The sequence below is a fragment of the Maylandia zebra genome, linkage group LG1, assembly GCF_041146795.1.
Source record: "Maylandia zebra isolate NMK-2024a linkage group LG1, Mzebra_GT3a, whole genome shotgun sequence".
NCBI classification, from domain to species: Eukaryota; Metazoa; Chordata; class Actinopteri; order Cichliformes; family Cichlidae; genus Maylandia; species Maylandia zebra.
The window spans coordinates 18,555,927-18,569,008 of NC_135167.1; the positions used below are offsets into that span (position 1 = coordinate 18,555,927).

General features: G+C 39.4%; 2 protein-coding genes across 3 annotated transcripts; one reads left to right on the top strand and one right to left on the bottom strand.

Moving 5' to 3' along the window:
* Positions 1–2,081: 2,081 nt before the first annotated feature.
* Positions 2,082–8,952, top strand: tex9 (testis expressed 9). 2 transcript variants are annotated; one of them, XM_004543067.2, is made up of 12 exons: positions 2,082–2,223; positions 2,914–3,047; positions 3,365–3,428; positions 3,566–3,642; positions 3,771–3,816; positions 4,803–4,885; positions 5,016–5,167; positions 5,406–5,497; positions 5,703–5,876; positions 6,004–6,138; positions 8,417–8,551; positions 8,633–8,952. In XM_004543067.2, the coding sequence occupies exons 1-12, from the start codon at positions 2,098–2,100 to the stop codon at positions 8,705–8,707; spliced, it is 1,293 nt and encodes a 430-aa protein (XP_004543124.2). In that variant the 5' UTR covers positions 2,082–2,097; the 3' UTR covers positions 8,708–8,952. The 2 variants fall into 2 exon arrangements, with proteins under 2 accessions (XP_004543124.2, XP_076738894.1); XM_076882779.1 differs by having other exon boundaries at positions 2,083–2,223; positions 3,566–3,649.
* Positions 8,953–8,974: 22 nt separating this feature from the next.
* On the bottom strand, positions 8,975–12,853 carry mns1 (meiosis-specific nuclear structural 1). Its single transcript, XM_004543066.6, has 10 exons — positions 12,628–12,853; positions 12,300–12,509; positions 10,999–11,126; positions 10,778–10,880; positions 10,373–10,602; positions 10,006–10,222; positions 9,821–9,928; positions 9,427–9,684; positions 9,215–9,340; positions 8,975–9,131 (listed from the first exon to the last, which is right to left on the bottom strand). The coding sequence occupies exons 1-10, from the start codon at positions 12,628–12,630 to the stop codon at positions 9,021–9,023; spliced, it is 1,494 nt and encodes a 497-aa protein (XP_004543123.2). The 5' UTR covers positions 12,631–12,853; the 3' UTR covers positions 8,975–9,020.
* Between the last annotated feature and the right edge of the window lie 229 nt (positions 12,854–13,082).

Here is a 13,082-nt window from a genome sequence, read left to right on the forward strand (position 1 = left end):
AGTCTTCTCAGAAAGAAGAGACGCTGTTGGGCTTTCTTGTGCAGGGAGCTGGTGTTGAGGGACCAGCCGAGGTCCTTCTCCAGGTGTACACCCAGGAATTTGGTGCTGTCAACGATCTCCACAGAGGAGCCGTTGATGCTCAGCGGTGAGTGGTCGCCTCGTGTCCTCCTAAAGTCAACAACCATCTCTTTTGTCTTGTCAACATTCAGAGACAGGTTGTTGTCCTTACACCAGTCCGTTAGTCCGTTGCCATCTTTCTAGAAAAATAAGTGATCTGGAAGCTGTCAGGCTTACTTACAGCAGTAGCACTTTCTGCACCTGCATAAAGGACACATTTACTAGCAGTGTTTGTTACTGTATGTGCTACAGCTGCAGCTTTGAATTTTTTTTCTTTTTTTTTTTTTTTGGAGAGTTAAAAATTTGGCCATGGTATCTTGTTATGAAATGTACAAGAGTAAAAGTGTTTTTAGCATGTGCTTCAAAGCTAAGTTTGACTGGGAAACTCAAAGGTCAATAACCTGCATCAACAGAAATTCACTGCAGCCTGTGTAATATTTGATGATAATATATTCCAGTGTATCTTGCAAATTGTAATGTCATGTACAAACTATTAGATCCTTAAGATCAAACCTGTGTCATTCTATTGGTCCATTGCAGTGTAGTAAGTCATCAAAAGCCCCTATATGAAACTAAGAATATTACATGAAATTGGTTGTTGGCCAAAAATGGGTAAATGATGAAATTGCATGATTTAGCACTGTCAATAACAAGGAATTTTAAAATTTCATAATAATGGGTTTCGGGTGGCCAAAAGTTTCCATGATCGAGGCAAGAGGAACAATGTTCAGTGTATATATTTTTGATGAATTTAAGAAGCTGAAAATTATTAAAGCTGAAAAAAACTAGACCCTTTCATTCCATTGGCATAAACACAGCAAAAATGGTCAACAAAAAAAAAAAAGAGAAAGAAGTGGCCACAAATGGCCAGGATAGAGACCAGAGGGTTAATGCGTAAAATGTATAAAAATATTATTAATTACAGGGTAATACATTACTGTTAATTGCAACTGTAAGCTTTTTATTTTGAAGTTACAAGTATAAACAATGCTGTTACATTTACACTGTAATTTTTTTTTACTATTGAACTATTGATTCTTAAATCAATGCAGTGAAATACATCAGCCCAATCATTGCAAACTTAGAAATCGGATGTCCTTGCAGAGCCATAACTCCATCTTGTACATCCGATTTCGACTGAAGCTGTCTGGTGAGGCTTGCTATGTCCATTTTGATTGTTAATGGTTAAAAATGTTCTTCTTTTACTGTTACTTTTTGTGGATGACAAGGTTTAATACAACTTAAAAAGACACACACACACACACACACACACCAAAAAAAGTAACTCCGCCAGAGTGCCTATTTCTGATCACTTTTGCCGGTCCAAAGTCCGGATAAAGGAGGAGGGTTGGAATTATTGAAAACAGTAACAAGAGAAAAGAAAAAAATAATTTGTAGTTCTAAATATATTTCAAATGCTTTTAGGCTGTTTTTTCTTAAAAATCACTCTGTCTCTTCCACGATGTTATTTCTCTCCTACAGCGTCTGTTACAATTACATAGGCAGGACCAATTATGCAAATTGGGCGATGACGTCACTTAGCTACTTCTAGCGACTTTTAGGACACCGATTATCCTTACTGAAGAGTTGACAACACTGCAAAACACATTGCAGAGTGCAGAATGACTTTTGAGTTAGGTGTGGTTGGTGGCTATCTAACCAGTTATGTCTTCAAGGGAAGCCTCTGGGCCAAAATATTGCTTCTATACTTAGTTATTACAAAGACACGGACCGTATTCTGTCATTCAACCCTCTGATGTAATCACATTGAGTCTGCATGAAATAAAATGTTAACATATGACTAGGTTTCCTTTATGTGTATTAAAATGAATATTAAGTGTCAGTAAATGTTTTTTATATAACAAATAACTCAACAACTATCCGAGTACCCCTTTTTAAACATTATTTTTAGTATTTTAGCACAACGTCGATAAACAATGACTTGCTGTAATCGTTTAAAAATCTCCGTAATTGTCTTTCATGGGTTGCCGTACTGTGCCCGCGGTGTACCAGCTGTTGCTATGCAACCATTATCGCGTCGTTTCGGTCTGCGACACGATGGCGGCAAGAAGTGCTGATAAAAAGGTCCAGCCCTTCATTTCGCAGGTTTGTAACATTACTTTTTCATGTTAATGTCTCTCAGACCATTAAGCTGAGCTTTTTAGTTGTGCCTCACCAAAATGTTTTACTAACTGAAGTAACTATGGCAACCGTTTCTGCTTCCGCCAACAGGAGCACTGACAAAGCAAAAAAATACATACAAAAAAACAAAACAAAAAACACCAAAACATAACATCACAGTCTCATTCTTACTGTTGCACATCAAAGTTACAAAAAAGAGCCTTATAATATGGCATAGCCATGTTCTAGTGAACTGGATAACCTCTGATAGTGATAATATAAAAATAATGCAGCACTTATAAAAAGAAATTAGAACAGCTAAGTACAGAACAAAGCAGGTAAACTAGCAAAAACAAGTACAAAAGGTGGAAAATAGTTAAATAGAAAAAAGTAGAATATAAGAGCTTAACGAGTATAAATCTAACAAATAAATGCTGGTATTGTTGTATCAGATGGAAAGTGAAATTTGTCCTTCAAAGGGTTTTGTATGGATGCTTGTTTGTGCCACTGATAAAACATTATTTCGACTCACTAACTGAAACTTCTGAGAAAATAACCCAAAGCTGAGAAAATAGCTTGAAATTTGAGTTATGTTAAAATAATAAGTCAAAGGAAAACTTTTTTTTCATAGCTGTTGATAACTCTCCTGTTATGTCATTTTTTGTTGATGCTTAGGTCAAGAAACGTCCATCCTCTACCAGTAAGGCTGAAAGGTCCAAAAGAGTTGAATTAAGGGCACAGTCAAAATCTGCTTCTGGTCAGGCAAAGAAGCACACAGATGAACTTTTAGCCAAAGAAGAAGAGTATAAGTAGGAGTTGTTCTCACACCTGCTTGCTTTATTTTTGTATATAGTAATTGCACTAACCCTTCTGATAATTTTAACATTGCATTTTAGTCTAAGTTGCTCATTTCTGTCAGAATAAGTTATATGTGGACTATTTCTTGCACTTGTTTAATCAGTAGTTCTTTAGGGCACTGACCAGTACTGGTTACCTATAATAATAAAAAAAAGTAACTCCAGATAGAGTGACCCACTTGTATCACCAACAATCCTGCAGTACTAAATTTCAACTTGTTAAAAGTTGTTTATATAAATCTGCTTATTCATTATTTTATTTCCAACAGACTCCTTAATGCAGAGCTGGAAGCCAAAACAGCAGATTTAGTTAGACAGGCTGAGCAACTTATGGTAAGTTATTAACAGATTTGCATTCAATAATTGGAAGAAAAAAAATTTGTGAGCGCAGTAGCACTAAAAAAGTCAGATGAAAGAAGTTAAGAAGGGAGCATGCTTACTTTAAAGTCAAAACTCTGTGTTTATTTTAGAGAGAACAAAGTGAAGTTCTTTCAAAGCCTTTATCCAATGTCCTGCTCACAGACACTGAAGAAGAAGAGACGTCCAGGTAAAAGGTTTGATTTCCTTATCTCCGATCATTCGGATATATAATTTTAGCAAAACCTCCTTGAAAAGAAAGATATTTTTTTATATTCATGTACATTTGCATCTCTCTGTTTAACTTTTCACTTGCAGGATAACAAAGACTCACACATGTGCTGTGCAGCAGCCTGGTGTGAAGGTCTGTATCTCAGGCATTTTGCTCAGCAGTTTGTATTATTGTTGTGGACGTTTTCAGCTCTGTTCAGTTTTATTTTTTTTAGCAGAAGTTGAAAACAAGGTTTTTTATATTGGTATTTAAAGAAGAAAAAAGGCCCAGTACTATTAAAGAGAAACCCCATCAATCAGATGATCTCATATGAGCAGCACTTGTCTACTGTGGTAAGGAAAAACTCCCTTTTAGCAGGAATAGACCTCACGGAGGAGCAGCCAGTGGGGAGTGAAGAAAACTGCTTGGGCATCTTAGAAAACGCCCCTCAACCAAAGCTCTTAACAGCTTAGCATAGGGAGGCTTCAGGTTCACGTGAGCCAGCCCAATTAGCTTTATTCAAAAGTAAGGTTTTAAGGCCAATCTCAAAAGTAGAGAGACTGTCAGCTGGACTCAAACTGGGAGCTGGTTCCACAAGAGAGGGGCCTGATAACTAAAAGCTCTGCCTCCCATTCCACTTTTTTTTCTTTCTTTTCTATTTTTTTTATACCTTGGAAACAACAAGTAAGCAATCTGTGAGTGAAGTGTACGGCGGCCCTGAGAGGTCAAACACACAGTAACTTCATGGATGAACAAGTAAAGAACAGCAGCAGAAGTGATAAGATAACAGTAAAAAGCTAAAAGCAAACATCGATGGACAGCATTATATGAATCTTGTTGAAACCCCACGACACAAAACATAATCCTCCATTTCTTTGAAGTATGTCTCAGTGCAATCCTCCAGATGTTTTGGTTTCCAGCACTTCTGCAGCTGTTCCATTACTTTATCGTCTCTTCAGATACACTTCTTTTGTGAATTTGCTTTTTTAGCTTTTGTGGCACATTTTTCTATTTGCTGGTGTTTTCTTAAGTTGCAGTGTTTTTGACCTCTCAGGGTCACCTTAGAAGTGTCCTGTTGGGGTAACAAGGTGCTGTAAGTTCTTTAAGGTCACTTCAGTATTTTTGTGTAATTCTTTTAGGAGGCGACCAAAAGAATTGTTGCATCAAGATCACAAAATATGCTGAGTGGAAAACAAGTGAAAGATCCCCACTTTAAAACTGGGTGAGTTTTATTTGTATATAATTTCTAAATCCATTTCAAGCCTTTCTGCTCATAAATCTTTTGTGAGATTTATTCTCCAGGAGGAATCACAGTTTACAGGTTTTCACGAAATTGTGCTTGATTGTTTCAGGAGCTCAGAGGATGATTTTGAAGCTGTAGAAGATTCTGCTAATTTATTCTTGGCAAAGACAATTCACAGCATGGAGGAGAAAATGAACAATGCTGTAGTTCATGAAAATGCTGTGGATGAAATACCTAACTTTGGAGACAATGTAGGATCAGGTAATGCTTATCTCACTTAAAAAATAATAAACCACATTTTTATTCAGTGGGAACAATGACTAAATAACATGTATAGTTTTCCACGAATAGGCTTTTTTCTGTCAGATGATTTTTGCCCCTTGAGAATCCCAAATGAAGGCCAAACTGGAGCTTTGAGATTATTTAATTCATGTGATAAGTTTCATATGCTTATATAGATTTTTTCACAAGCGTATAAATCAGATTGTTGTCGCTTAAGGAGTTTCAGAAGCTCAAATACGAGTCCTGAAGGCAAAACTCCGGATTATGCAAGAGGAACTGGACCAGATCTCATGTGAATATTACAAGAAGGTAATGTAAATATTTATATATACAACTATAAACAGAAATGTTGCTGCTGATGCCTTACATTAGAGAAACAAAAGTTACTTTGGTAAAATATATAGGGTTATTTGTCCTGATCCTTAGATCGTTTAACACAGCATGGATGTATTATTGTATCTGGATTGTTTTTTCTACTGCTCAGACTGAAGTGTCTGAACTTGTGTCTCTGCAGGACGATGAAAACACAAAGCTTAGCGCAAAGATTAAGGAGCTGGAGGAGGATCGAGCCCGGCTGCAGAAGACCGTGAGCATTCAGCAGACACAAATCGAGAAGCACCGAGCTTTAGCCGCAGAGTCCAACAAAAAATGTGATGGACTTCAACTGGAAGTGTCTGGTTTGAGCAAGGTGTGTGTCGCCAACAGCTCAGAGCAAATTACTACTGCAACAATTTCTTTAAAACAAGCAGTAAAACTGGACAGCGTAATTCATCTGAGCTGCTGTTGTGTGTCACCTGTTTTTGTGCTCTGTGTAGGAGATAGAAAATCTGAATAGATCCCACAAACAAGCAGCAGCTGTCCACAGCACGGTAGAGGTCCGCCTGAACCGAGCTCTAGAGGAGGTGGAGAGGCTGAAGACTCAATTGAACAAAATGAAACAGGAGAAAAAGGTAACAGCATTAAAACAAAGATTCCTGTATAAACATGTCTGTGTTTTCTATGTTTGTCTTTATATCAGAAATACACACTAGTCAAAGAAATTAAAGGAATACTTTTTAATCAGAGTACAGCATCAAGTCAGTTAAACTTGTGGGATATTGATATGGTCAGTTAAGTAGCAGAGGGGGTTGTTAATCAGTTTCAGCTGCTTTGGTGTTAATAAAATGAACAGCAGATGCACTAGAAAGGGAACAATGAGACAACAGCCCAAGACAGTAATAGTTTTACAGGTGGAGGCTGCTGACATTTTTTACCTCTTCATCTTATCTGAGGGCTCTGCTCTGAGTCTGCATAATAAAGGGAGGATTTGTATGAATTCAATTCAATATAAAACAACTCTCTTACCAATTTGCTTTGTGTACAGGTCTATGGAGTGACAGTGGTGATTTTCCAGTGTCTGTACTGAATAACGCTACTTTAACCTTCATCTTGTGATAGCTTCTGTAACTATCTCTAAAGTTAACAGGTCAGTTTTGACCCGTGTCTTAAATCAGCCAAAGAAAATAGCCTCAGAACAGTATACCCTTGGAGGGTCTTAAGGACATTTATTGTCCTTAGGCACAAAGGTGGATGTCTTTTTAAGGACCCTCCAAGGGTTAATCATCCAGTGTGTTTGTTGCCTATCAGTTACCTTGTTAGGCTGCCTTATGTCTGACAATATTGGTTTTAATTTTTTTGGCATGGCCTTTCAGGTCCTTTCTCTCCTCAGCATACCTTTTGTTTCTATCTAAAAAAAATTGTAAATCAAACCTCAAGAGAATTTAGAAAAAAAAAGGTTATATTACCTACTATTACTGAGAAGTGTTATTGCCTATAGTAACACTTTTATATGGAAAGGAACAAAATATTCTTTAGCGGTCACCTGTGGCCCTGGGTTGAACCTCAGTGGAAGGAGCTGCACCCATCTCTCCTATACATCCTTGATGGGAGCAAGTATATCAGATGTTGCTCTAGTATGTCTGCTGTAAAATCTAAGGACTATAAAGGTCTGAAGCAACATTGTTGCCTGAAAAATAGTTCTGCCTGTCGATGCTTGGTCTCGCTGCTTCATCTGTACACTGCAGCAAGAAGGGCACCATTATAAGCATTCAGGTATTCCTCATCACTGTCATTCCAAATGTCACCGTGGACTTTTTTTCCTTCAAGGGCTGTGATAGCCATGATGACTTTTTTTAGTGACAATGGCATGAACAAATCAAAACACGAGCAGGTTCGCACCTGTGACCTCCTCATCAGATCTGTTTTTGTCCTCTGCTTGATAATCTATATTATCCTCCTCCTCAGAAAGAGGGTCATCCATATTGCTGTGCTGTTTTATGTCCTCAAAGAAATTATCCAGAGCTTTGCTTTTTATAACTCTTCTTAATTTTGCATGCCATTTGCATGCTGCAAACTTGTGATGTGTACTCTGCAAGTCACCAACTACACTGAGTTGGTCTTATATGACTTGCGTGTCTGTACATTTCTATCTGAATGACCATTTCAATGAAGCAGTAGGTATAAAAAGGGCTGTTTGTTCAGGGTAAGAGACAAACGGGAAAAGAGAGAAGCCCCTAACGTCGCTCTGACAGTGATTGAGATCAGTGTTTATGATTTTAGTTTTGGGTCTAATTATTGTTTTATAGTCTTATATTATCTGCTTCAATATCTATAATCAAGTAAAATGGAATATATATATATAATGTGTATGCAGGATATATAATGATTTTTGTTTTTTTCGAGTGGTCATGTTGGGCCGCCTGGATCAAAAATGCCAGGACAGATTTTTTTTTTCCAGTCCAGTCCTATTAAAAAGCAGACTTCCATTGCAGGTATAAACACTACCATCAAAATAAAACATTTGTTTAAAATACAGAGGTTTAAAACCGATAACAAAAACAAAATTCCAATATGTAATCATTAAATCTTGTTATAGAGACACAACAGCCACAAAGTGTCTTATATTTATTGTATATCAGCTATTCTAATTAAAGAGGCATAGCAGAAAAACTTTTATAGACATGAATTCATAGGTGTAGTTAAAGATACAGAGAAAAAATATGAGTTAAGGTAATGCTATTATGTCCCTCACACCAACATCTTATTTTGAAGATCTTTCACATGTACATAGAACTGAATTTTAAGCCGCACACTAAAATATCTGCTCTGACAACTTCCGATTGCACAAACAAGGTGAGGTCCTGCTGAGCCTGCACTAATTTCTGCTTTTTGCCTTCTTTTATAAATAAGGACAAAATAACTGAGGAACATCAGAGTAAAGAAAATTTGCTGGCTGAAAACAAAATGCTAAAAAAGCAGAAAGCTGAACTCATCATGGCCTTCAAGAAACAACTGAAGCTAATCGACATTCTCAAAAGGCAAAAGGTACGAGTCATCATGTTACTCTGTTAGTGGATACTGTGCTTAGTTTTTAATCTTAAGGGGTTTTTTTTTGTGTGTGTGCAGATGCATTTTGAAGCTGCTAAGCTGCTGAGCTTCACAGAAGAAGAATTCATGAAGGCTCTAGACTGGGGGAAGTAATAACCACTGAATGTCTCCACTTCTATTTTTTAAAAGCTAAAAAGCTTAACAGTGGTCACTGTTATTTTAGGATACTTCTTTGTGTTGTAGGCCTCAGTTGTCTCTCAGAACATTGTCAGAAAAAATGATAAGTAGATTTGGTTTGTCTCTTCAGTTAAACATTGGCAGACTGAGTTGCCACGTCTGTTTGGAATGATGTTAACTCAGTGCCTGTCAGCACCTCTTAATAAAAATATGTCCCTGAATCGGTCCCTTGTATCTATACTTCTGTAACTCTACACTGCCCTCTAGTGGCAGATTGGAGGAGAAGCATCTAATCGTTGGCCTCCCAGCCATCATCAGAGAACGCATCAGCCTGACGTGTTTTAAAGTGTTTTCTGAAGTCTTCGTCTAAGTGTTCCAGGTCATCCTCCCGCAGCAAGCCCTGGAAACAAAACACAAGCGGTCATACATGTGTTTGATCTGAAGCTGCGTAAAATTATTTGTGACTCGTGTACCGCCTCACACCTTAGGCAAGTATCCAAGGAGTTGTGTCGCATGACGCTTCAGAAGCCTCTGCCTCTCTTCTTCAACGATCTGTCTCTGCAATGCCTCTTTCTGCTCCTCAATCGCTCTCTCTTTAGCCTCCAGCTCCTGGAAGAGCAATCAAAATATCACAAAGCACATCATTAAAAGTATACATTAAGATTAAAAAAATGATCAAAGAGAGTAATTTGCACCATGTCGGCCTCCTGCTGTCGTCTTCTGTCCTCTATTAGTTTCTCCACCTCACGTTTGTGTTCAAGCTGCTTCATGCGTCGTTTCTGGGCGTTCATCTGCTCTATACGGTCGTCCTCTGCGAACTTGGCCATCATCATCTTCCTGAAGGCCTCCTCTTCCTCTTTCTCAGCCTGCCTCCGCATCTCTTTGAAAGCCAGCTGCTCCTGGAAGGTCTGTTGCATCATCAGCCTCTGTCTGATTTTCTTCTCCATCTCCTCCTGTTACACAAAAGAGTAAGAGCGAGTGTCACACAGAGAATCAGACAAGCATTCACACCATACAGTCAATTCAAAATCGCAACATAACACACTCTTTTTCCTGTGGAAGGAAGCTGGGCAGAGTAAAGCTCCTTACGATTTCTCTCTGCCTGTTAGCCTCTTCTTGCTCTTCCAAATAAAGCTCCTGACGAACGCGCTCCATCTCTTCACGCTGCTGCTGCTCCTCCTCAATCTTCACGCAGAGCTGCAGAGGACAGAGACGTTAGTTACAGATGCACTCCGGCGTCGTCACCAAAGAGTTAAGAAGCCGAGAGTCTTCACCAATTTATGAAGATGCTCCTTCGCCTCTTCTCTCTCTTTGAGCTTGGCTATCCTGTCCTTCTCCATGTGCTGCTGCTGCATGGCGAACTCCATGATGCGCCGGTTCTCGGCCTCCATCCTTTCTCGCTCCATGCGCCTCCACTCGGCCTGCTGTCTCTTGAACTCTTCGATATGCTGCTGAGTGGCTCGGACTTTCTCCAGTTTCAGCTGCCGCTCCCTTTCAGGAAAACATTTCAAAAAGTCACTCATCCTGTGCTACCTCTGCATCCCGTTTAGAAGGAAGCTGTTGTCTGAGACACTTGCTATTGTTTTTTGCAGGTATTTTTTTAACTAACCATGAAGAGATTATGAATTAGTAGCGACTCACGTCTGATCCTCCTCGTAAATCTTCCTGACGATCTCGTCCACCATGAGCTTCTCTTTGAGGAATTCCTCATACGCTTCCTGTCTCCTGCGCTCCCTCTCCATGAGCTGCTGCTCCAGCTCTTTCTGATACTGCACCATCTCCTCCTGGCGCTTCTGCTGCAGCTTCTGCTGCTCAACGGCTACCCGCTCCCGGTCGCTCCTCATCTTGCGAGCGTAGTCTGCCTCTTCCCGCTAAAAGACACATCATATTTATACAACCTACAGACTTCAGAGCAGTCTTTGTATTCTTTGTACTTACCCAAAAGTAGTAGTTTTGGGTGGGGAGAGTTTTGGGTGTTTTCTGTTAAAATTTCCACACTTCAAGAGTATTTGTTATATTCAAAGAAAGTCTGCCCTCAGGACTCACCATTGTCTCAAACCTCATGGCCTCCTGCTCAGCAATCTGTGCGGCTCTGTCCTTGTTCAGGTACGCAGACTTCAGCTTCAACTCCAGCTCTCGAAGCTCCGTGCTGAAAAATACACAGAGAAAATATTTAACAGGCAGAAAGTGACAAATGTCAAATGTGTTTGTTTTCTGACCCAGAGCCTCCAGTAAGTCAGGGTAACGAGGTCAGTGTGTGTGTGTACCTGTTCTCTTTGATATACTGCCTCATTTTCTCCTCTTTCTGCTTATCGTGGTTGATGCGGGCCAGCTCCCTGGCCATTCTCTCTTCCTGTTCAAGCTGCTTTTCCCGGTTAACTCGATCCTCCTCTGCCTGCGAATCACATTTATTTATCACATTTAAAGCTCAGATAAGAGAAAAGTGTCAGAGGGATATTTTTTCAAAGTTTGGATCTAAAATCTGTAGTCAGTTATTGATTATGAAACAAAATAACTCCTGGCCACAAACATGTGCTGCTGTCTCTCTGTGATCTTTTGTTCTTTTTTTGTTCTTAGGGGGTAAATATCATATAATTTTAACTCAAGGATAAGACAAAGTGCCGCCTGATGCTCTAGGGGCTTGAGTCTGTGCCCAATAGGCACTGTTCCTGTCAGCACTGTCAGTATTGGCTTTTTAAGGATTAACTATACTAAAAACAAACTCAAAGAACAAGTTCTTCTAGTAATCAAGCAGAAATCTGGGAACAACCTTTGAATTTTCCAGTATGGCGAAGTATCAAGTCACAAGGCATTAAAATTAACATTTTTAGTTGAATTAACATTTTGGATCCATGGACAGTAAACTCCTCACATCTTAATCCGATCAAGACTTGGTCAATACTTTAAAAAGCATGTCTTATTTTGGACTGTAAAGAGTTTAGCTGCAAAGATACTGGTCTGATGTAAAATCAGAAATGGAAAATATATTAGATCTGAAATTGGAGACAAATTCCAATAGGTGAGGCTGAGATGGTCTGGACAGGTGCAGCGGAGGGACATTGGATATACTGGACAAAGGATGTTGAAGATGGAGCTGCTAAGAAGGAGGAAAAGAGGAAGATCTTAGGGGGAATTCATGGCTATAATTAAGGACGGAGGGTTGGTGCTATGGTGAGATAGGAGTTGATCCACTGTGGTGATGGGAACAGTGAAAGAAGAAGATTATATATGTAAATGGAGATGGTCTCAAAATCTCTTATTCTATGCCTTTATACTAGATGTATTCCATTACTTTATTTATGCTGCAAGGAAAAACAACTACTGCTTTATTTAGTTTCATTTGGATACTTTACATGCATTTTAATTAATTCCAGAAGAATTTTATTTAGTTTTTCATTTGAAGTATTTGCTATTATGCTGAAAGGATTTTTCTGATTAAAAATTTCACCAGATTTCAGAATGGATCCATCTCTCACCTGTAAAAGTGAAAACCAATATATTCAGAAAAATAAAACCGAATAGAGCGTGCTTAAATGTCAATTGTCACCCCCGAAACAGACACACAAACCTTGAGCAGTGCGCTCTCTATCTGCTTCTCCTTGAGCTCCTGCTGCACCTGTCGCAGGTACCTCCTCCTCTCGAAGCCCTCCTCCTCCCTCAGGCTGGCCTGGACCTGCCGCTCTCTGTCCACCCGCTGGGCCTCCTGCTGCCGGTGCTGCTCCTGGACCCGCCGCTGAGCCATTAACCTCTGCTGGTGGCTGTACATCCTGTTACCACTCTGTGTCCACAACAATAACACGGGAGGAGAAAACACGTGACCAGAAACCGGCGTTATGTTAACTTTGAGGTCGTGAACTAGCAGCCAAGCTAACGTTAAATTCGCTTCTAGGATTTACCATGTTTGAGGTTCTTCTCCTGGATTCCCGCTTTCTCAACTCAAGCCTTTAACTTTCTTTAACGCAGAAAACTTCGAATGTACTGAAGCGAATGTTAATCCTCGGTGTTTCTGAGCGGGTCAGTAGCTGCAGCAGGTTACCTCGGTCAGTTGTTTAGCGTTTTGTTGTCCTGGGAACGCTTGGTCTTCCTAAACTGGGCCAATGAGTGAGCGTTGGCAGTGACGTCAGGCCCGGGAAACTCAAACCGGTTTCAGGATGGAGGATTGTTTCTAGGATACACGCCATGAATAACTGACGCACTTCTGAAGGCAGGTGAATGTTTATCACAGTGTTAACAATGTGTCTAATAAATTGTCAGAAGAAAATAACAATAGATTCCACGTTAATATTTGATATAGGAATACTTTTGCTATCAGTTTAGAGTTTTAGTTTTCAGTTGTTTTCAGCTGAGGTTA